General features: G+C 40.6%; 1 protein-coding gene across 2 annotated transcripts in view; it reads left to right on the forward strand.

The window, feature by feature from the left end:
- Positions 1-24,587, forward strand: part of me1 (malic enzyme 1, NADP(+)-dependent, cytosolic) — an 82,445-nt gene extending 57,858 nt beyond the window's left edge. For both annotated transcript variants that reach the window (XM_082551224.1, XM_082551225.1), the window contains exons 4-14: positions 1,870-1,945; positions 4,033-4,194; positions 10,618-10,721; positions 20,715-20,824; positions 22,509-22,606; positions 22,897-23,010; positions 23,130-23,235; positions 23,378-23,520; positions 23,622-23,795; positions 23,892-23,990; positions 24,081-24,587. In XM_082551224.1, coding sequence (XP_082407350.1) covers positions 1,870-1,945; positions 4,033-4,194; positions 10,618-10,721; positions 20,715-20,824; positions 22,509-22,606; positions 22,897-23,010; positions 23,130-23,235; positions 23,378-23,520; positions 23,622-23,795; positions 23,892-23,990; positions 24,081-24,248 — 1,354 coding nt within the window. In that variant the 3' untranslated portion in view covers positions 24,249-24,587. The remainder of the gene's footprint in view (positions 1-1,869; positions 1,946-4,032; positions 4,195-10,617; positions 10,722-20,714; positions 20,825-22,508; positions 22,607-22,896; positions 23,011-23,129; positions 23,236-23,377; positions 23,521-23,621; positions 23,796-23,891; positions 23,991-24,080) is intronic.
- Positions 24,588-24,991: the final 404 nt, after the last annotated feature.

Genomic DNA, 24,991 nt, shown 5'->3' on the forward strand with positions numbered 1-24,991 from the left:
TTTATGCTTATTTATTCTATCCTGTTATTCTATTATTAATTTAGGATTTACCTAATATTTTTTGATTTTATTCTTATTCATTTTTTAATCTTCTTACTCTATTTATATTTATATTTATATTGTATCCTGTTCTTATTTATTTTATCATTTTACCCTGTATATATCGTATTGCGTCATATCTCCAGTGTTTCCTCGGAGGGCGCTCTCTGCACCGGGGCTGTTATTGACCGTGGCTGCTGGGTCTCTGGGGTCCTCTCAGCCTGGTTGGGGGGCTCCTTGGCCTCCCTCCTGCTGTGTGCCCAGCCCGGAGGCTGCGGTCTGTGACCGGCTCCCGGTGCAGACGGCTCCCTGTTATAATGTTTCCTCACTTGGCTCATGCGAGCCCAGCCCAATTTTTACTCTTTAAGTGTGCGCGTGTGTGTATGTGTGTGTGGGTGGGGGTGGGGGGATATATGTGTATTGAGAGTGTGGGGAGTGAGTTGGAGGGTGGGGTGGGCTGCTTTTAACTATGTAAAGCACTTTGTGCTACATTTTTTCTGTATGAAAAGTGCTTTATAAATAAAGATTGATTGATTGATTGATAAGCATCTCTTCCATTTAAATGTGGTCATCGCATGATCAGCTACCCTGCTCAAACCAAACACACACATCTTAATTCAGAAGTGGCTAAAGTTTATCCTAAAAGCTGATGGTTTGGTTTAAAAGATTTGCTATTGAGCATGTGGTTTTAAAGCTGTTTAAATTGAATCCATTTTGCTCATTTCCAGGACTCTGCTAGAGTACCTTTGATTCACAATTCAAAATATTGCATATTTATCTTATACTCTGCCACTTTGCCACTAACCCAACCTTCCTCTTATTGGCTGTCCCTGAGTCTGAGCTTTGTCCTCACAGATAGTACCAGAGTATTACACTAACTGATTCACAATTAGTATTACGCTCATTATTTGAAGATGGATCTATCTGTTTATCTACCTGTCTGCCTATAAATAAAACATATATAGATACATAGATAGAGTTTTAAAGTTTATTTTAAAATAAGGAAAACAACTATATCGAGTGCACTTAATTAAAGCATCTGTTTCAAGGCTGTTCACATGTGGGATATCCACTGAATTTTTAATATAATCTTTTCTGCTGTGTTTTTTTCCTGCCATATCACAGCCTTTTTTTTATTTGACACTTTTATGTCTTTCTCTTCATCTCACTCTGTTTTTTCTTAGATTTAACAGCGTCTCATACTGTTTGCATTTTCCTCCTGGTTTCCACCATAAGCACTGATCTGGGATGCTTTTTTTCATTTTATGAGCAGATCCTTATAAATAGTGATGTTTTTACTGTTGTTGGCATACGAGGGAGGTTTTGCCCTTACATACTATAACCAGATGGGTCAGTAAAATAGGAAAGGTACTATAGTGGGACCCCACACACTGAGGAGATCTCTTTATCCTTGTCCTGGAGCAAAGGACATTGATGTAAGTGAGAAAAAAACAAAGACGGAGGTTTGGTAAGGGAGGTAGGGTTGGGTGGGTTAGGTGGACTAAGATCAGTGAATATTTGGGGTCCAAAGCAAAGTCCCTGAAGAAGCCCTGGGCTTAACATTACTCCAATACTCAACATAGTTTTGTTCAGAAGAAAGGAAGCAGAAATGAAATAGCGGTTCACTTCAAACAGTTACTGAGGTAAAGATTTCAGGCTCGTTCTTTAAGCACAAAGTGTTGATGTGTTGCCATTCTTTTGCCAAGACTTTCTTAGTGACATTTTGCTTTGATAGAGCAGAAAGGTCAAAGTTAAAGACTGAGAAAGAGGATTTTCTGGTTAACTGTCTAATATCTAAAAATGTAAAATGTCTGCTTTTCTCTGTTCTAGGGGGCTGTTTATCACTATTCACGACCGTGGTCACATTGCTTCAATACTACAGAACTGGCCAGAAAAGGACATAAGGGTAAATAACTCAAACATAAGGTCAGCAGTGATAGAGTCATAAAAACACTGATGCAAAAATTATGTAATTATTTTTGGTGATCTTTGGCTCAGGTCTATTTTTCTGATGTCTTGTAGTCACCTGCTGTCATGTGTTCCAGATAGAGAAAAAGTCTGGTACGATTGTTATTATATTCTTTTGTTCGCACACAACGAGACCGGGGAAAGCAAAACTGAAAACACTAAGACTATCAAAGTAAAACAGGAAACACAAGAGATGCGCAGAGACACAGACTGACACTGAAACAATCTGAAGCACAGACATGAAAACATCCTTCTACTAGACGTGACACAAGGAACACAGGGGAAGCACAGAGACAGAAACCAAGAGACCAGAAACTATAAATAACAATGAAATCAGAGACTATTAATGATAATTCAGAACATAAAATGCTGGGTCACAGACCCAGGGCCATGTCAGTTTGAAATGCATGGAGATTTACAGCATAGCAAAAAACCACTACTTTCAAATGTGTAGTGCTTGTGTGCTGTGTTAACACTAAGGGGTGTGAAAACAGAAAGAGAGTAGTGCTGTAGTGTTGTGGTGATTGATGTAGAACAAGCTAATGGGTGGTGTGTTTAACTTTACTCAACTTGAAAGCCGGCGAAGTGATTACCAGCTGGACGGAAGAATACTGGTGACTGAAATAAGGCAAGATGTGAAATATTTACGAGGTATGGAAATGTGCATGACCATGTGTCAGCTACATTGTGTTTTATATGGAGATTTCATGATGAATGAAAGATGGGACTTGACATTATTACATGACAGGGTTGTGAAGCTGGGAAGTATTGGCTTTGGTCCTTTTATGCAATTAAATAAATACTGACTGTTTGCTAATGCAAAGAAAATAAAATACTGAACCGTTTACTAAAGTATACTGAAGGTGTTTCTTTTAAAAATAAGACCATATACAAACCATAAGATGGTGATATTTAATGGTGAGATGCATGATTATCCATTTAATACAGTATGACTACACTAAATATTTCAAGATGATTAGAGGGGCTCTCTCTAAATCCAGTAGTCTCTGGGGCTTGGAAGACTTTGGCATTGATTCCCTTGACCCGTCTTACTGGCCAATTTCCCAAAAACCTCAACTATTTCTTTAATCTTGTGTATAGCACAACTATGTGCAAGTCATAATCTAGCCATATTTAGAATGACGACACCAGAAGGCATTCTTGGCATGTCAAATATACCTGCAGCCTCAGCCACCTGTTCGCAGCTGTCAACAGCAGGGCATTTACCTCGGCACTGACATGCCGCCTCTCGTTGTCAGGGTGGTCTTATGATAAGCTCGCCTAATATGCCCTACTTTAACAGAGGGCACGCTGGAGCCAAGGTAGCCATCCACTGACAGGACTTGGCTGCTTTTCTGTCACATATTAACAAGTGATAGAAAAAACAAGCTGCTAATGGTATTTAGTAAGGGTGCTGTGGATTTTAAATTCAGAAAGCTAGCGGCACTTTTTAAACATTCAGATTATGGGAGAAAAAGGCTGTTAAATCCTTGGGCCAGAGTTTTCTGCGTCATAGCAATGCTGGAAAAAAGAACTGAAGAAAAAAAGAAAAACAGAAAAACGCTCCAAATTAGGAACATTTTGCATTAAACTGTTCTGCTGCTGATATTAAACATTAGACAACTGTTTTATATATAGATATATATACTGTGGAAACAACCCACTGAGAAACTTATCTCTTAATAAGTAAAGTGACTTGTGAGTGGAAAGCCAGGTGGTGTAGGAGTGCCTGGCTCACTCTGAGGAAAAAAACATGTTTTCTGGTAGTGGGGTGGACTTGTATTGATGAAGAAATTTGGAGTTGAAACAAAATAAGGTGAAGCAAAGTCATTTATTTAATCAGATTTAATGTGGCTAGCAAGAATCTGATATCCCCAATACGGGAAAAAAAGGTTTGAGTGATTTCTTCTAACCAGAATGTAGCTGAACCACGCACAGATTTTTAATAAAAATAATAAGATAATAAGATCTCTGGTGTGACCTCTGTATGCTGTTTTTATGGCTGACAGTTTAATCTATTAACAGGCTGTGTGCGTGACGGATGGAGAGAGGATCCTCGGGCTGGGGGACCTCGGCTGCAATGGCATGGGAATCCCAGTTGGCAAGCTGGCCCTTTACACAGCCTGTGGAGGTATGCCACCACAGCAGTGCCTACCTGTCATGCTGGACGTTGGAACAGACAATGAGGTAAGAGCTGAGCTCTGAATATGACTGAGTCCCTACAGCAGCATCTTTTCTATCTTTTCTGGTACTTTTATAATACTCTACTGAATTGAAAAGAACTTAAACAAACAGACAGACATGTTGATTTGTGAGCTTTAGAGGTACTGCGAGGTGCATTTTGTAACCTTTGAGTGAGATATTTAGTATTAAACCCTAAGCAGTGCAAAATATGGCACACTTGGCTGTCTACATGGTTATGATGAAGAATGACTTCTGTATCACGGGCTCATTAAGTTGTTGTCTCTTGAAGTATCTTGTATCTCTTTAGAAGTATTTGACCTCTTGAAGTTGTTTTCGTTTGTGGCCATGGTGAAAAACGTCTTTTAAACTTCTCTCCCGTGTCATTTATCCATAAAGCCCAAGATTGTTCACGTTGGTCCAACAGTGTGGGGCTTTTACAGATTAAATTAAGGTATGTTTTTTTCAGGCACTAATTCAATAAAATAGCCTTGGGCTAGAGCGGTTAATCCCCCCATTGGTGGGCAAGACTAGAAGTCAGCCGAGAAAGGAAAACAAATCTCACACTTTACAACCAGGAAATACCCTTTACCTAACCAAGGCTAGCAGCTCCATTGATGGGTGCCAGTTGGGAAAGCACCTTTCCTCTTTGCCAGTTTGTGGGAGTAGCAGCCAACAGAGCTGTAGTCATCCATCTATGGACCCTGTTCTGCATGTCAGCAGCTCTGAAAGACGATGCAAACCGGGCATGGAGCACGTGTTTGTGTAGCCTTAAACAGACTAAGAATAGTCTTCGTGTGCTTCTATATATACACAACTTTTGGCCTTGGCTAAGGGCGTGGCACACTCAGATGCTTGTGTGCCCAGCACAGCTGAGATCCATCCGTCAGTAGATATCCTTCATTTTTCCAAGACCATCTTTGGATGACTCAGTCCTGGGCTTTAGTTTCATTCCAAGCAGATGTCTCAAGTGGATTAAGGATGAGACGTTTCAAAGAGTAGTGGAGTGCGCAAATAAAGTGTAGGAAGAAATATTAAGCAGCAGGAAGAAATTCAAAGAGCAGTAAGACTGGACAGAGGCCAAGAAAACCTTTGAGAACATGCAGGTGATGTCTTCTTTGATGAACTGTAGACAACATTTTCTCAGTGCAGTCGTCATCAGAGAATTTAGGCTCACAGCAAAAATCCCCTGTATAAGAACAACAAAAACACTGCTCTCTTCCTAGAAACCTCATAAAAAAAATATTACATTAGTCTTTTTCCTGCCATTTTAACTGGAATAAGTCATTCTTCCAAGTCCTGCACCTCAGTTCTTTATCTTTATAAGCCTGCTCTACCTTTTGACCTTTTCCCGTACTGTCATCGCTACAGACTCTAGTTTTCCACATTGAATCTTCTGCTCTGTTTAAGTGATGTTTTAGGGTGATAATACTGTCTGCGGATCTTTGGGTACATGACAGCAGTTTTAGACATTTATGGGCATCACAGCACAGCTTTAACAGGTCTTTATAGAATGTCTTGATCCATACTTGCTCTTATCCCAGAGTGTCTTTTTACCTCATTCCAAAACAGTGACACAGTTTTTTGACTGCTTAAGTATGTGCCATCTTATAAAGTTCTTGTAGTACAGTGCTAATCTCAGTTCAGTTGGATGTTGATTATTTCAGAGATGCTTTGTTAGCTTGTACAAAGAGGAGAACTCAACATATCTCATATTTATATGTTCAGACTATTTTTATGTTTAAGATTGAAGGCCTTGTGAAACAGATGGATTTTTTTTGAGTGTTGCTGCTCCATGTTGAGTCACATACACTGATAAATGTATTGCTTTTTCAAGTGACTTCACCACCACTGAATATTAGATTTATATTAATCTTCTTAAATCTTGAAAAGGAGCTCAAGAGTCTTTCTTTGTCAGCACATTCCTTTAATGTTGTGTTAGATATAAGATTTACTATACATGTCTGACACTCACAAACATACAGATATATATTTCTGCTGCTCATTCAACCTATGCATAGCTGTACAAGAGCTTTTGCTGTGGTCTGCCTGGCCATGGGTGACTTCCATTTTTCTGTTATTCTAAAGAGATGACAGAATAAATGAGACGTAATAGGATAAATAGACTGCTATGTGAGTGTGTACATGTGTGGTTCTTCAGGACCAGTTTGATATGGAAGGGAGGCTTGCCTGCTGCCACTGGTAACTCGCTTCACTCTGCAGGAATGATGGGAGCAGATGGAGGTGGAAGGCTATGTGGTAGTGGTAGCACTAGCTAATTATTAAAATGGCTGTTATTATGGGATTATGTGTGTCCTTGAGTGGATGTAGGGGTAGAGAGAGGCAGGCATCCATCCAAACAGTCAAGAATGCAGGCCCCCACAAGCTAGACATACCTCTGTTTTTTCTTTAAACCAAAAGTTCACATTTTGTGACACTGACTTATTTTCTTTCATGCCAAGAGTTAGATGAAAAGATTGCTGCCACTGTAAGGCCAGCAGCTTTACTGTTTAGCATAGCTTAGCAAAACCAAAGCACGTCTCTGTCCAGAGGTAACACAGTCAACTCACACCACTCCAACACCTTACATGGTAATCCGTACCAGCGTGTAAATTTGGTGTTTTAATCTGTTTCCACCTTTTCTGCTTGAGCTAAGCTAACCAGCCTCTGACTATAGCTCCATATTTGTCTTGATAACAAACATCAGAGTGGCTTAGACTACTGTGGGGCGTAGTTCTTCTTCCCTTATCTCCTTTCACTTATTTAATCATTAGTTATTATTAATCTCTGGCTCTCTTCCACAGTACGTCTTTTGTCCTGTCTCAGTCCCCTCACCCCCAAACTGGTCATGGCAGACGGCTGAGCCTGGTTCGGTTGGAGGTTTCTCCTTCCCACTGTCTCCAAGTGCATGAGGATAGGGGGCTGTCTGATATTTGGACTTTCTTGTTAATACTGTATTCCACAATACAAAGCATCTTGAAGCAACTGTTGTTGTGATTTGAATGCTTTATAAATAAAACTGAATTTAACTAACATTATATTGATAGTTTCACCTTATGAGAGGTGCTGAATCTAGCTATTTTGGTGGGCAGCTAAAAACCCTAGGTGGGTGAAAAAATTGTGAGTGAAAAAAAGACCAGAGGTTAGAGCAGCCAACTAGTATGGTGGAGGTTTCCTGTAGCATCCCTGAGATGAGTGCTTTTTGTATATAATCCACGACACAAATAAGGATTGTAAAACAACCTACAAATATTAAGAACCCTATTATTAAGAACTGGAAGCCAAGACTTTTTCGAGTGTTTTTTTGCAATGTTTTTTCCACAAACTCTCAAGTTTTCAAACTGTCCCAACATCTCCCTCTGTATATCTGTATGTCTCTGAGCTTCTGTACAGCAAAATCATTGAAGCAACACGATTGTAAACTCATGTCTTCACCACGGCGCAGCGTACCAGTTTACAAAAATCGAGAGGTGCACGATTGGCCGAAGCACAAAGATTGTGGCGCGCAACACAGAATGTGATGCCAAATTCGGCACACGACACGGCGAGCACAATGGCTCCATTATTTATGTGTTGCAGCTGTATGTTGCTTTCTTTGGACTGAAGGACAGCAGTCACTGCAGGAATTAGAATGCACTTTTATTCTTTATATGTTAGATTTAGTTGGCCTGGTGGTGTGCTGGTTAGCACTGACATCTCACAGCAGTGCTGGTTGTAATCAAAACTGGAGTCTTTCTGTGTGAGGTTTGCATTTTGTCTATGTACTCCAGCTTCTTCTCACAGTCCCAAGACTTCCCCCAGTTAAGTGGTGATTCTAAAATGGCTGTAGGTGTGAGCGACTGTTATGATAGCTTGGCGACCAGTCGAGTGTGTACCCTGCCCTTACCCTAGAACAGATGGGATAGGCTCCAGCACCCTCTGTGACCCTGAACTTAAAAAGTGTTTAAGATAATGGATGGATTGCGAGGAAGTGTTGAGCCCGCTCCTCCTAATAACTAGAACTGGACTAGTTTATGAGCATGCTTTGTAGCTATCTTGCTATTATTTTTTAAGCAGCACATGTGTGAGCTGTGTAAACTATAGTGAGACCCGGCAATAAAATATCTGTATCTGGACAGTTCTTATTGCTTTCTCGCACAGAGAAGATGCGAACAAAGCAGCTTGAGCTTGCAGGGAGAGGGTTTCAGAAACAGATACACAGCATGAAGGAAAGTAAACAGTTTCTCCAGTAGTCTCATTTTTTTTTCTCTGCTTCACCCTGTTATCTCCCCTGATTGTGTCTGTCTGTCTGTTTCTGGGTCTGACTCATGCTGAAATGAGAGTGTGATGTCATCCTGAACAATATGCTGTTTGTGCGAGTCCTGGGTGGGCTATCAGACTTCAGCGCTTGGGTGTCTTCTGGCTCAGACAGGTAGAAGATGTGCAGTGTTAATGTTCAGTTTTGTTTCACCTCTTATTCAAAGTTTAATGTTGTATGCGACACGTATATAAACTCAACTAGGCACAACAAGTCATTTGAATATAGATCTATATTATTATCTTGAAGTTGAAGTCTTTAGTGTGGAAACGAGTGAAATAGGAGCTCCTGTGTCTCACAAGCACAGACTGTAAAGCCATACACGAGGACTAATCCCCTCTGAGAGAAGAGGGCCTGCGCAGCACAAAGGACAGCTTAGCCAATCAGCAGCAGATAATCTGGGACAGAAAGACAACTCATGTCAACAGTTCAGCACAGTGTCAACGGGGTCAGAACACTTGAAAATCACTCACGACTTCTTCTCTTTCACCTTAAAAAGCAGGGGTTTGATTTTTTTGCAGTTACTAAATGAACTGAGTGACACAAAAAACTTTTGCTGCTCCCTCGGATATCAGGGATATCAGAACTCTTGTGGGACCACATGAAAATGTTTTGCTTGTTTTGGTTACAGTTGAACTTGGCCACTACTGCCAGGAAATGACTTGTCAACTTCAAATAAATATTGTCTTAAATAAGCTTTTTGAGCTGTTCTTGGACATGGTGACTATTGACCCTGCCATGGAAAGGTGGCTTCTCCCTTCTCCAAGCCGCGTTGATCGTAGTGCCACCCTTTAATTATCCATTTCCATAAGTAAAGGTCGTCTGTCCCAGCGAGGCATGACTGCACTGTGGAGCAGTTCCCCCAAATTTGGACATCACAAATGAAGTCAGTGTTTATAGAGTGCAGCACGTGTAGATTTAGCTAGAAATTGTTTTTTGTATTATTAGACACTGCATGTGACAGGTGCACCATGCTGGAGGATGAAAGACCTGAATTTGTGCTTCAGGTTGTGTTCTGAAAACACTTGTTATCACAGGATATTATTATTACAAATGTCTTAAATTTTAGTTCTCTTCACCCATCATTATCTATCATCTGAAGCAGGTTGTAGATCAAGCCAGAATGGTGGTGGGTGTAACTCAGGCTTAAGTAAGCAAAACTAGATAGCTATCGTTTGCTGGACGACGAGATACAAAAAACAAACCATTAATGATAAAACGGTTTCTCACTGTCGCCATCTTGGTATTGAAATAGACTTCACAAATGGGGGAAACAAGACCATGAAAACAAGGACATTGCAAGCTGAAAAGTCGTTACCCAATAAGCAATTTTTTTTTTTATCTTATTTTGTATCGAAACACATTTTGTCATGTTTGTTCTTAAAAAGTACTACTTTACACATTTACTTGATCATTTACAAAATGAACTTCATGACCTGAAAACTTGCAACTGAGCTCATGAATTCTCCTGAAGAGTGTTTACAGAGGTTTTCCTGCCAATTAATTTTTGTGTGTGCACACACGAAAATCAGCTTTGTCACGGACATGAGAGCAATTGTAATTTGTTTCCTCCATCCCTGACCATGTCAGATTTCAGGTGAAATATGCCCTGATGCATCAAAGCAGACTTTGTGGGCACTCTGTCACTCTAGTGAGGAATTTTGGTTCACCTAACAAACAACAGTGTCCCCCTCGCTCCCCGTCTCTTAAACACACACTTGCTTTTATCACTTCACTCAAAGGTCAAAGGTCAATCCTTCATTTCCTCAGCCTGAAGGGTCCCTTTGACTGTTTAGTTGCTGTACATTTAGAAAACAGTTTTTTTTTTATAGCTCACGCAGTCACACGTTTACATTCTTAGTTTCATTTGTCTCTACCATCAGTTGTTATCTTTCATTGTAAATGATGGAAAAGTGGAAATTTTTAATTGGATTCACTTTACAATCTTTAGTTAGAAAAAACCCCAAAACTACTGCATAGTTTGACAAAGAATAGGGTAAAAAAAATAGGCAATATCTCTGCTTCTGCAGTATCAGTTTAGGAGTGCTATTTTGCATAGCTTCAGTCTTCCTAGGATTTTTACGTTCCTCTCTCATGTGTTGCCCTTTCCTCTCCTTCCTGTGATTTTACAGGCTCTGCTGAAAGACCCTCTCTACATTGGACTGAGACATAAGAGAGTGCGAGGCCAGGCCTACGATGACCTGCTGGATGAATTTATGAAGGCTGTATCAGACAGGTATGGTCATATTTACCTTCAATTTATTATTTGCCCACTTCCTCTTTGGGGCCTGCTATCGCCATTTCAGCGCGCTGCGCTCTTAAAGGGAAAACGTTAAGCAGTTTAGCATGGTCGGTGCATGCTTTACCATGCAGCCAAATTTCATGGGGTTCAGGGGTCTGGAATTTGAGTCACATTGATTCACCTTCTTTGAACTTTTCTGAAGTTTAGGTTGCTAAGAAATATTCATCAAAACTCTTGCTTACTGGCTGAGTGGTAGCATTGGCTTATTGAGAAGTGATCAGAGAGTCAGTGAAGCTTTTTATTTTATTGGCATGTTTCTTTCAGACAGATGACTGAAACCAGCTGACTAGCTATTGAGTAGGCAGCAACTATTCTGGACCTGTCCACAAACATTTGTTTCTTATTAATAAATCAAGATCGAGCTCTTTTCTTTCAAGGATAAAGGGAAAGCTTTGTTGTTTGTCATAAACTGGTTTATACTAAATGGTTGGAGAATGTGACAAAGAATGTGAAAGACGCACACACAACTGGTGGAGACCTCTGGTTTGTGGAGGAATGTGCCTTTTCTGTGTGTTTACCCCAGTAATCCAGTGCAGGGAAAGTATCTGGTCGTGTTATTCCCAATCAAAGAGAATTTGTAATTGAGATCTGTGATGTCATGTTGACATGCAAAACCTTATTAGTGGTTAACTTTGGCTTCTTTCACTTGGAGCCACAGTAAGGCACTGAACTATTTAGTGTCTTATATGGTCACTTACTTGATTTGTATTATCAGAGCTAAAGTTTATTGCTTTTCTGACCTAAAATTATTGTGGACGTGCTATTGCTTCTTGTTGGGACTGGTACCTCCTGTGTTTACTGGAGTCTCAGACATGTCTGTGTACCATGGAGCCATTACAACCACACACACACACACACACGGCTGGTAGAGCCTCATCCTAACCCAGGGAGGCTGGAGTCCAGAGGGAGAAGTCTGGGTCTGGGCCTCCTCCAGCTGGCAACAGCAAGCCACGACTCTAATAACCGGGTAGCTTCCCAACTACAGGGAACAGCAATGCTTTTTCCCCAAAGGAGCCAGATTGGCGGAAAATGAATAATTATGGGCTCAGAGATTCAATGAATGATTACAGCTCTGCAGTCTTTTAAGTAATATTCATGTTTAGTTTTCTAAGAAACTAAACGTGAACTAAAATACTCCAGATTGACTCATCATCAATAAGAAGAAGTCTTTTTAATCCGCTGTTTCAGAAATACTTCTTAGTTCGAAGGCAAATGGTTGGTGATGCAACCCGCTGTTTGATTTCAGGCCAGACTCCCAACTCCACAAAAGAATCAGGTTCAGTGGTGCTTTTGTCTGCTAGCAGAAATGAAAGTAATTATCTCATAATCTCATTGCTGCTGCACACACCCACAGCACAGGGTAAGCCACAGCTCTGCCGAGGTTCGGAAACTTTGAACTTCACATTTCTGCGCAGCATTTTGATAATTTACTTCAAACTTAGAAATCCACTTTCATTTCATTGCAACCGTCATTGCAGCGCTACAGGTTTTTTCCTTAAAAAGCTGGAAAATGATTTAAACTTTTTTAGACTCAAGTAAAAAAAGAATACCATTTTAAAAATGGCCATAAAAAGACCAAAACATAGGCTACCAGATTTAAATTTCTCTGCTTTCTACTTAAAGGTCAGCTCCTTTTGAACTACTGTGATTATTCAGGTACTGCTGTTACTTTTAGATGGCTACCTGCATACTCTGGTGTACCCTGGATTTCTTCCACTGTGTCAAAACAGTGCATCTCAATTTAAATATTAGTCCCACAGAGCCTAGTTTGGGGCAGACATCTTTTCTGTTGGATTTGTTAAGAATTATCTCAACTTTTTAGGTTGTTCTGTCTGTGGGTCATAGCCGCGTCCCATCACCAGTGGTGACCACCAGCACAAGGCCACGTGGGGTTGACACAAAAGAGTATCTTTGCCCTTTGTGCAAGTTTGTGGTCTATTGTGAAATCACAGTTGTCCACAGTGGTCTGAATGAGAAAGTTATCCAAACCCAGAGAGGTCACAATAAAGTGTTCATTACTTTAAAAGATAGATTTGGGCAAAAAATAATAATAAATAAATAAAAATCAGATGAAGCCAGTGAGATAAACAAGTAAATGGAAATTGTTTGATTTAGATGCCATCTGTGCCATTTTAGTATTAGACACAGGAATTCAAAAAGGAAAGGCCTAAAGTAAGCTGTATTCAAGAATTCAGTCCTGTACTGGACCAACACACTGAGATGATAATGAATTATATTAAATAATGTATAATTAATATAACAGATAGCCGACTGAAATACTCAATTCAATTCAATTTTATTTATATAGCGCCAAATCACAACAAAAGTCGCCTCAAGGTGCTTCATAGATACAGAGAAAAACCCAACAATCATATGACCCCCTATGAGCAAGCACTTTGGCGACAGTGGGAAGGAAAAACTCCCTTTTAACAGGAAGAAACCTCCGGCAGAACCAGGCTCGGGGAGGGGTGGGGCCATCTGCTGTGATTGGTTGGGGTGAGAGAAGGAAGACAGGATAAAAGACATGCTGTGGAAGAGAGACAGAGGTTAATAACAGATATGATTCAATGCAATGCACACACATCCACATCTGCTTTGTGTTGTCACTGACGCTGTTCTTGCTGCCGCTGTCCTTACCTGATGTTTTTCACATATGCTTAGAGTGAGAGGAGATCCCAGAACAGAGCCATACAGCCAAGCATAAATTATTGCAAATAGGGAAAACAATTTTCCTTTGATTGTTTCAGTTAGGGTGACAATAATCAGATAAAAGTCAGTTTATGGAAAGTAAAAACAGACTAATAACCAGAAGGCATGGATCGTAGGAGGGGGAGAAAGACAATGGATAGGCCAAAAGTATTTGAGCTCGATTTGGAGACCTGCAAGGTGTGCCCAAAAAAGTTTTAGGGCCCTACCTGGAGACTCCTGTATGAAGAAACCATGCAGAGAGCTGAAAGAGGAGAAATCAAAAACACCCTAGGTGAATAAATTTCATTAAAAGACCCTTGGAGGCCAAAGTACTCTCTGACATACTATATAGTGTTGTTCATTTCATAGGAAGGGCTGTGCTATATTTTACAGAAATAGACTTAAGGGTATTTCATGGATAATTCTGACTAGCATGCAAAAACTATAGAAGTGCAATCAAATGTATTAAAATTTTTGAAATGAGAGACTAAGGAACAGCCAGACAGACTGATGGATGTATATATGGATAAAAGGACCAACAGAGGAAAAGAGAAAGAATGCAGAATGTGCCTTTTTTTTAATGACGGCTCAGGGATTTGAGGAAATAATGTGTGCTGAGAGATGCTTGCTCTCTGGAGAGTGAGAAGGGGCTGGGAATTTATTAAGGCCTCAGCCACAAACCCCTGTAGGGACGGAGGGAGCAGACAGCCGTGTGTGTGTACACAAACACACGTGTATGTACACTGGTTCGACAGCTGTGTTTGGACAGAGCACCGTTGTCCGTGACCTTCTTTGCTGAGGTCCACCTTGGCTCTTGCAGCCATCATGAATGCACCAAAAGAAGTTCAAATCTTCTCCTCTGATTTCAGTCTCCCCCTCCTCGACCAGTGCGAGCATAAATGACTTCCACCTACTTCCTCTTAGTGGAGAGTCAAGTTTCATTAAGTCTCAGATGAAGCCAGATCACATTTCCTGTGGGAGCTGGGTCACTCGTTAACTCCTCAGAAATACAGACATAACACCAAACGTCTGAGTGATTCGCCACATGGGAATGCGTCTGTCGGCTCTTGTCTCTCTTTTTTTATACTGTCAAACATTAATATTATTGTCATAAGCACTTACTCTCAATATATTAGACTGCTTTCGCAGTAAGTGCCAAGAGACTATAAAATCTGAAAACAATGAGCCTGAGAGTCTTTCCTTTTCTTTTTCTGACAACATTTTGTCACAAATCACAGGGAAAAGAAGGTTTTAAGTAAAAATAGGACCTATTTTTTTCTAATCCACTAGCTCAGATTCCTGTCCCATGAAAGGAAAGCTTGGGCTGTAGGCTTTACTGCCTGTGTGGTTGTTTCCTGTTTTTATACATTTAAATTGACTAAAACACCTGCTTTCACATGATCATTTATATTGTTGAATTGGAGGATGAATGATTGGCTTACACTAAAAGCTAGCACTAATATAGCAGAATCTTCAAATAAGCTTTGAAAACCAGTTTTCTCAGTCAGCATCAGAAACCTCTAAGAGCATAATCAAGGAATAAAAGAGACAACCAGTGGTGTAGGATAAGGATGGTATATAAAATTTGAGGGCTGATGACTGTCCTTTGCTTAGTCTTACAGTTGAAAATGATGTATTGGTTTAAATAAAACAGTAACTTTCATATGAAACTCTATACCAGACTAAACAATGACTATGTGCCACAAGTTGCTGTTAGCTACTGTTCTGGTTCATGGTGTTAAAGTCCATCTTTTGTATACAGTCTTTGGTTTCAGCCATAGGAGAATTGACACTTTTCACTGTCTTGTTTTACATTCTTAAACAGCTGTTTGATTTTTCCTACCCTCTGTCCCATTTTGAGGGCTTTCCCACGAGGCCCTTTCTGGTACTCAGAAACTCTGTGAACAGACACCGCTGTTGACAATGCAAGGCTCCAAGACCAAACGTGACCTTTCACCCCTATCCAGAGAAAAAAAAAGTCACTGTTTTATATAATGTAGATGAGCATCAAGTCGCAAAACCTCCCAGCAAGTCCTGTTCTTCATTTTGAATTGTAAGGTTCTTACGCACTACATTTCAGCATTTCAAAGCTGAACTTTAAAGCAATAGTAAATGCAAGAAACATATAAATTATTTTACAGTATATTAGTAGGATTCATAATTATACTTCATACAAATAACTGTAAAACTAAATGACACTGAGATATTATCAACGTTACATTGACCCTTTTTTCTGTGTTGTTACCCAGGCAAAAAAGTACACATTAATTAAAACAACATGTGAGTTGCCCTCAAATACCAGCTTTTTCACTCCTTGTTCTCAGCATTTACTACTCTCCTGTTTCTTTTTACGGCTCTTTGTTCCAGTGCTGATGCCCACTGACTGTTTCATTGATGGTGTTACTTAAGTTTAAAGTGGACTTGAATGACTGATTAATTTAATTGCTGCCAACCCGTAACAACCGATGGCACAGGATCCACAGTGGAACCTTCTGTTTAAACGTCTGCATTTTGTTTTTGTACAATTACGGCTCATTCTGCGTTAGCACAGCCTGTGCACCTCTCCCCAGTTGTGCTCAGAGATTAATGCATTTTTCACAGCACAGTCAGGAGTATGGCGAATGTTTTTTCATCTTTTGGGTGGGCCTGGGCTTGGTTAGGTTTCTGCCCTTGATACTTTAAAGCAGACATAAAAGCAAATCCTGCTTCTTTGTCCAGTTTTTTTCCTCACTTTTTCAATTCAGTTGGAAAAGCAGTACATTGTCAGGTTTCAGCAGGTCATCAAGAAAAAAAAACAGATTTTCACAAACGGCCTCCAATGTGAGCTGTGTTTTAAGCAAGGCACACAAATATATGCTGTCAGAAACACTTCCCCTATCTTTATTGGAGCAGGAAGATGCTCGTTTCTTTCTGCCACAACCACAGAGAGTCAGTCTGTAGTTTATGGTCAGTGAATGCACATAAATATGCGTGTGTTTCCAGCTTAGTCATTCTGAAATATCTCTCAAAAGACCTGTCTTGAATTCAGATCTTGAATCCAGATCTGTCAGCGCTTTGACGGTTTTGCTGAGAATAGTTGCATTGAGTGTGCACTATTATCCCCTCACAGAGGACTACGCTCCCTCTGCTCTACGTGAACTGGTGTGACCTCTCCGGCAGAGAGTTACACCAAACCGTACCAGAGGGCGCTGTGCTGGCGATTGGGCAAGGCCACATCTATCCTCGCCCGTCGCCTGTCTCCTTTTTCCTGAAGCCCAAACACAATGAAAAGTTTATAGCTGCCTTCTTGGCCTCATTATCCCTCCTCTTTGCACAGGCTCTCAGTGCTTTAATGCTGCTCACTGCTTTATAGAAAACACATTTCTCTCTTCAGCACTGCTGTAGTCTTGGCAGTAAGTCAGCTACACTGTCAGTCTCTACACAAGACATTGGTGGCTGCAGCGAGGATTAACACTGACCAAGGAATGGCACTCTCTCACAAGGACATCAGGTTTTATTACAGCTGAACTCAGGTTGCTTCTCATGCGTTCTTTTACAGCCTCGCTTCCGCTCAGCTCCATCCTCCGCCGTCCTCCAAATCTAAGCAGTTTAGCAGCCACTGGAACAAGTGGGAAACAGCTTTAGTGAGACGTCTGCGTAACAGCGCAGACAATCTCACACCTTTGTGGTCCGAGATGGGAGTTTTATGAAATGACTGAAAAGGGAGAGAAAAAAGAAAGTGAGGAACTTGGATTTTAAAATGTCTGGCCTCTCTCTCTGCTCAGTTCACTGACAGGGCTGCAGGTGTTAGAAGAGACTCGCTCTGTTTGCTTGGCCTGTCCCCAATTTCCTCCATCACTCAGTTGCTGAAACATGAGCTCTGCTTTTCATACGAGTTTCGGACAAGCTCACCCTTTCCTAATGTTCCTATGGTCTTGAAACTGACTTAGAGCACAAGCAATTCTCTGCTGTTCTTGAATACTCTTAGAGAGTCGCATAACTTAAAGCACTTTGATGCAGTAATCTCACACATCTTTTGTTAATGTGAGAGTTTCAAAGTCTGCTGCAGGGTCTTACTTGTAACGTTACTTAGTGCAAGGCTTTTCTTCAAAGAGAAAAAGCTGCATGTTTGGAGCTAGTGGACATTCATGGATAGCAGCTACTAGCTTCATGTGCTACTGCTTCACAATCATTACTATAGATTCCAGCTGTCTTCATTAAAACACCATTACAAAATAAAATAGAATGGCAAAGCTCTCAGCTCTCTACCTGCGACTGTATACATCTGTATCTGTTTTAGTCTTCTTCCTCACAGAAGAACGGGGCAAAGCGAATGTCTGGGAGCAAATAAAAACACAGCTATTTACAGTGTGTGCTTAGGTAAGAGTGCCATCTCATTTAAAAATTCAGGAATCTGTGTTTAGGCAGGTGTGTGGTTTCTTGTTTTTTCACTTTTATGACATCGATTCATGCGATGTAACTCAAAGTTGGTGGGCTTGTTGCATTTGAGCCCAAGGAGTCTGAAGTTTTTTGGATGAGAGATGTGCTTTTTTTTTGCTTTTTTAAGAGAGTATAATTTGGTGTAAATTATTTAAAGACTGTATTTTACATAAAATGCTTTAAAAAGAAAGGATTAAGAGCCATTGTGACAGCTGTTTCTTACAAAATTAGAGAAGTTCGTGATTCTTGACTACAGAGCTATATCCTTGAAATTTCAGCATAGATGGACTTTTTAGCACTAGCTGGACCATCTAGAGCTGTCAATAAAGTTCAGCTTTGAATGCAGCATCATTCACCCAGTTTACTAAGTGATAAACACAGAGGAAACTCAGAATAAGAAATTGAACGTAATACTTCTTCTTCTTTTGGCTGCTCCCTTTAGGGGTCACCAAAGCGGCTTGTCCGCTAGTCAACAGAACCGGTGGTGTTCATTGTTAACCAGTGTATGGAAATCTTATTCTTCATGATCTGTATGTCTGCTTTAGTAAAGATTTTAGGGTAGATGCTAGAGCTGGGCGATAGAACGATAACGATATGTATCGCGATATAACTTTTACTCGATAGAGAAATTATGCTATCGCGATAGACCTCGCCGCTCTTGTCCTCAAAAAAAAAAAAGAAAAAGAAAAAGAAAAAAAAAAGGTCAGCCAATCCAAATTAAGTAGCGCAGAGCCGAACCAATCACAGCCGCAGCGTCACGTAGCGTGACTTGTTACGTACAGCACAAGTGCCAAGCCGCACGTGTGTTTGTTTGGGAAGCAGCCAGCGGGTAATGGAGGAAATGAGTGTGCCGACTAGAAAAATCAACCGAGCATGACCGAAGAGAAAACAGATGATGGTTCCAGTGCCGGAGAGATTGTCAAACGGAAGAGCCATAGAAGTTCCGTAGTGTGAAGGTATTTCGGCTATTTCAAGTCTGACAAAAAATAGAGTAGCGTGCACTGTAAATTGTGCCGAAAGCAAGTCTGGAAATACAATAAACTGGTGCATGCGTCACACTGTGCGCCACGTTATTGTTTCGGTGAAATGAATTTCTACAATACTGTTACTGTTAATTCTACTCTCTGCAGTGTTTAGATGCTTACATATACACACAGTTACTGTCCGTCCACACATACGACTCGGTTCTGCTTCTATGCCCCAGCTTTGTTTACTTTTTCCCACCGAGGCTTCTAGACTTCTGATTGGCCAACATTTCTGCACGGTTAGGAATCTAGCGCCACCTGCTGCTTTGGCATGTTCATAGCAGCGTTTTCCTTCATTTCTGCCTTTATGTGTGGACGGGATTATTTTTTAAAACGAAAACGGAAAATCTCCGTTTTCAAAAATACCCGTGTACGTGTGGACGTAGCCTCAGTCTCTGACTGGAAGCGCTAATTCGTCATTCGGCTTTTGTCAGACTAAAGTAACTGTTAAAACTGTTTGAAAAGCTCAGCTATACAACAAGGAGAGATTGAGATTTTCCTTTTAGTTCTCAGTTTATTTGATATTGACAAAAGTTAGTCAGTTTTGTCTGTTCTTCTGTAAAACAAACTAAGATTTATTTTTAGAATTAATATTTTGTTTCTAAGTGGAATTGACAATTTAGTCTGTTTCGTTTGTTCTATTTTGAAACTTAAACGCTTTAGCGGCTGCCTTGTGTGTAGTTTGCAATATTTGCCTTTATTTATCTGAAAAAGTCTCATGTTCCTTAAGTACATCTACCCTGTTGAACTTATTATGGGAAATAAATATTTAAATAAAAACAAGCTGCTGATTATTTCACATTTTACTTGTGAGCAACGGCACATTTAAATCTTACAAATATAGTTATTTGGCTTATATCGTGATAGATATCGTTATCGCCTGAAATGAAAAAAACATATCGTGATATGAAAAAATCTCATATCGCCCAGCTCTAGTAGATGCCCATCCTGATGCAAACCTCCACATTGTTACAGGCCTGGGCTCAATACTGCTGTAGGAGTACACTGGCTTGTAGCCCCTCATGGTTGGGTTAGGAACTGATGCTTAATGGAAACCAAGAATTTAAATACTAATTAAACTGGTACAAAAACCCTAGAAAACTAAAGAGGATCAGAACTCAAATAACATAGCAATAATGAAATATAAGCAGAAATAAAAAATTTACATAAAAATAATCCAAAGTGTCAAAGACGGGTAACACTTTAAAAAAAGAAAACAAGCTCGAGTATGCTGATAACAAACACCAGGCCAAGCTTTCCTTCTCCTACATCTGCAAACCTTTTTCTGCTCTCCAAAAATCAGGAAATCCCTGAAAGACATGGAAACTTTCATTTGGCTGCTTTATCTTGTTTACAGATGTGAAATGCTGGGCTGATGTTTGGTTGGTTGTTTAAAGTTTTTTGTAGGAGCTCATAAGCTCTGGCTCCTGTGTTGATTGCATGTGATAGGCGGTCCAAGCCCAACACTGCTCGGTGTTCTTTTGCTCCGATCTCACCTTTTTTGTGACTTTTATTGGATGTTTGACCTCTCTCACTGAAGCTCATTGTGACCAGCTGTTGTACATTTTACAAAGCAGTGCTCTTCTGTAAGCTGAGACCTTCAATCAGTTGTTAACTTTTTGCACCAAAAAGCCAGCAGTGCTGTTGCCGAGCACCTCCCTCTGGAGTGAAAAAAATGCTCTTTGTACACGTGTGGGCTGAATTTGAGATGTTAAGATAGCGACTCTCCTTCCCCTGCTCCTTTTCATCCTCCATTTTGGCTCAGCCTGATGTAATGCGGCTCTTGTGTTCACAGGTATGGAATGGACTGCCTGATTCAGTTTGAAGATTTTGCCAATGTGAACGCTTTCCGCCTATTGAGCAAGTACCGCAACAAGTACTGCACATTCAACGATGACATCCAAGGTAACACACGCACACAAGGATGGATAAACCAGTTGTCAGTACAGCTGATAAAAAGCTGAGGAAAAACACCAGATGTCAAAACCAAACTGCCCTTCAGCTCTTGTATTTTTTAACTTTCCAAAAGTTTTCCCTGTAACTTTTTCATTAGCATCCTTAATAACCAGCCCTAAGAAGACTAAAAAACACTTAAGTTAATGACAGCTTTCCTGCTATGTAAAAAGTGGGCAGCTTTTTTTTTTAGCTGTAGGTACATTTCTACTGCTGAAGGGAATGTTACTGCAGAGTCACAGTCTCTACTTTTACATCACTGAGGGCAGCTAATTGCACATGAAAAACAGTCAGACTTTATAAGGATAGTAAACTCCTACTTTAACTTCAGGTTTTATACTGAATACAGTAAAAAAAAAAAAATTAAGTCAATAGGAATAAAAACAAGCAGTAACAATAATCAGTCAGCACTGAAGTTTGCTCCTGGAATATCTGCTCACATTCTGCTCTACTTACAGCCTCTTTGGATTCTGTAAGGTGTTCTTAAAAAAATTCAGTTACATTTCAATTCAATTGTATCTTTTTTCTATAGTGCAGAATCACAACAGCAGTTGCCTCAAGGTGTAAAAACCCAGTATACAATACAATACACAATAATACAGAGAACCCCAACAATCAGATGGCCCTTTATGAGCAAGCACTTGTGACAGTGGGAAGGAAAAACTCCTTTTTAACATGAAGAAACCACCAGCAGAACCAGGCTCAAGGAGGGGCTGCCATCTGCTGCTACCAGTTGGGGATGAGGAGAGAGGGACATAACAAAAGACATGCTGTCAAACCGACCCAGAGATTAATAATAACTAATAATTAAATGCAGAGTGATGTATAAATACAATAGAGTGAAAAGAGGTTAGTAGAGTAGAACTAAGCGTCAGCCTAGGCCTATAGAAATGTGACTACGCTTGGGTTCAGGGTCGCCTGATCCAGCGCTAACTAGAAGCTTAGGCTTAAAAGCAAAGTTTTAAGCCTAAGCTGAAAAGTAGAGAGGGTGTCTGTGTCTCAAATCCAAACTGGGATCTGGTTCCACAGAAGAGGGGCCTGAAAGCTGAAGCCTCTGCCTCCCATTCTACTTTCAAATACCCAAGAACCACAAGTAAGCCCGCAGTCTGGGAGAGGAGTGCTTTATGGGGTGATATGTTACTATGAGGTCTTTAAGATAAGCTGAGTCCTGATAAGAATGAGTCAGAAAATCTCAAAAATAGTTATTAGATTCTATTTAAAAATGTCTCTCAAAGCAGAGTTCTCCTGGCCTCTGAGCAGCAGACTCAGGTTAGCAGTCTACCCTCATACATGCCTCTGCTGACTTATGTTGAGAGTCTTGTCACTTGCTTGGCTTTGCAGTCAAAATGATGCAGTGTCCCCAGAAAGTTAAATGCACACCTCACCTCTCAATATCTGGGCTCTATACCACTTTGGTGTCCTGCAATAGCTCATACTTTAGTTATCATTCAGCTAAGATTGGATGACACATGACGTGATCATGTGACAGGCTCGCATACAAAGTCTCTTATCCCATGTGTCCCGCTTGGTTATGGAATCATGTTTCTATCACACAGAATGTAAAACTGGTAAAAAAAAAAATCCTGTGAAGCTGCATTATCTCCAAGCACTAAAGTTCCTCTGTCTTAATCTGCAGGTACTGCTGCAGTAGCAGTAGCAGGACTACTGGCCGCCCTTCGCATCACCAAAAGCAAAATGAGTGACCATACCGTCGTGTTCCAAGGAGCAGGAGAGGTGAGTGCAAAATTCATTCTGAAGAAGAGACTTGTTAATGCTGACAGAACATACCTAATTCTGCTGTAAAAAGAGAGCACCAGCACTCTGACTAATGAACAGTACAGTGATTTCATTACCATTAATCAAACTGTTCTCAATCCTCTTCACCACAGTTAGCAGCACTTTCTAACACAAAGAAAACATTACGGTTTAATATTCTTTTGTGAGGTTGATGTGATTTTATGGCAGGATTAGTCATGTGAAACTAAATCTGCCAATCAGCTGTTATCCTTTCTGTCTGCTCACAGGCAGCGATGGGGATTGCTGAACTGATCACCATGGCCATGGTGAAGGAGGGGCTCTCCAAAGAGGAGTGCATGAGAAAGATCTGGATGGTTGATTCTAAAGGTCTCATTGTCAAGGTACCTTACTTAACCTGCAAACATCTGTTATAAACATGCATATTTAACTCAGACCCATTCTTTTTTCTGTTCTCTGACGTTTCTACTAATAACTGAATACCTTTAATTTTCATTCTTAGGGTCGGGACCACCTGACTCATGAGAAAGAGAGTTTCGCACATGAGCACCCACAGATGAAGAAACTGGAGGATGTGGTGCGGGAACTGAAACCTACAGCTATCATAGGTAAAACATTGTATGATGTTATCTGTCACCAATGCATTTGTAGACTACAGTGAGAATGTGAGGTCATTTTGAATATGCTGAAAATGAAGACTAAAACAACTAAAAGTTGCCAAATGGAATAAACAGCACATTACTGTCCCAGGTGTGGCAGCTGTTGCTGGAGCCTTCTCTGAGCAGATCATCAGGGACATGGCCTCGTTCAATGAACGCCCCATCATCTTTGCCCTCAGCAACCCGACCAGCAAAGCTGAATGTACTGCTGAACAGTGCTATACATTCACAGAGGTGCTGAAGACTGTGCATCCCAATGCGTGTCCAATTTGAAGGATCATCCCTAATGAAAACAGGCATTGTAAATACTTTATAAATACTTTTCTGTGATGCAGGGGCGTGGCATTTTTGCCAGTGGTAGTCCATTTGATCCTGTGACACTGCCTGATGGGAGGACCTTCTACCCAGGTCAGGGAAACAATGCCTACATCTTCCCTGGTGTGGGCTTGGGCGTCACTGCCTGCTCATTGCCGCACATTACTGAGGAAATATTCCTCATTGCAGCAGAGGTGAAACATTCACTCACACAGTCTATAGTCTATATGCATCCTTTTCAATTTGTTGTGCTCTCTGTTAGTACCTGCTCTTTCTTTGCTTTGAAACAGGCTCTTGCTCAGCTGGTGACTGAGGAGCACCTAGCAGAGGGAAGACTGTATCCTCCTCTCAGCACCATCAGGGATGTCTCTTTCAAACTGGCAGTCAAGGTGAGCTCAGCAGATGCACACAGTGCAGGAGATACATCTTGTCATATCTGGGTGCAGTTATATGAAACAATGAAAACCTATGTGTTACAGATCATGGAGTTTGCCTACAAGCACAACATGGCCACACTTCGCCCTGAACCGTCCGACAAAGGAGCCTATATACGCTCGCTGTCCTACAGCTGTGACTATGATGACTTTGTTGTTGACTCGTACCGCTGGCCTGAGGACAGCATGAGTGTGCAGTCATGCAAACTTTAATGCACTGGATATAGAGACCAGGCAAACCCTGGGAAGGCATGGTGACTACTGATGTGCACTGTCATCATCAAGATGTGATGTTGGGATATGAGAGAAGCTCTGTTTAGAATTTTCTTATTGATATGCGTTACTGTGAAATAAGTGACGACAACACATAAATATTGAAAAGCGCTGGAATTTTTAAAAAAAGTACTGGAAGACAAAGCAGTCATGAAGTGTTGTACCAAAGGCATCTTTTCACAATAATCTGAGGAAAGTCTGTAACATGATGTTGCATTATGACTGTACCAGTGGAAATAAAAAAATTCTTTCTCAAATAAACATTGTTTGATTAATATTTTCCATGTTCAGTGATCACATTTGTACTGACAAAAGGGCAAAGATGGACAGAGACTTTGAATAAAACCTTCACTGAGTTTTGTAGAGAATCGCTGTGTAAAAGGTCCTGCCACTGAACGATATGGTGCTCTGCCTCCCTCTAGGGGCCACCTTATGTCATTGCAGTGGAACAGGGAGCTTAAACATATCTTGGCTTTTGAATCACCTTTCTCTATGTATGTTTTTAGTAATGTAATTTGAGCTGAAAACCCGTTTGGCGCATATTTGTTAATAGCAAATTCAAACAAAGAAATGCATTCACAAACTGTGTCACGCAGAAAAAAAGAGGCACACATGTATCAAAGAGAGCCAAATTCAATCCAAATATTTTATTGTCCAGCTGTGATTTGCTGTCCTTCTGGTGC

This window comes from Aulonocara stuartgranti, assembly GCF_965226115.1.
Source record: "Aulonocara stuartgranti genome assembly, chromosome: 11".
Lineage (NCBI taxonomy): Eukaryota > Metazoa > Chordata > Actinopteri > Cichliformes > Cichlidae > Aulonocara > Aulonocara stuartgranti.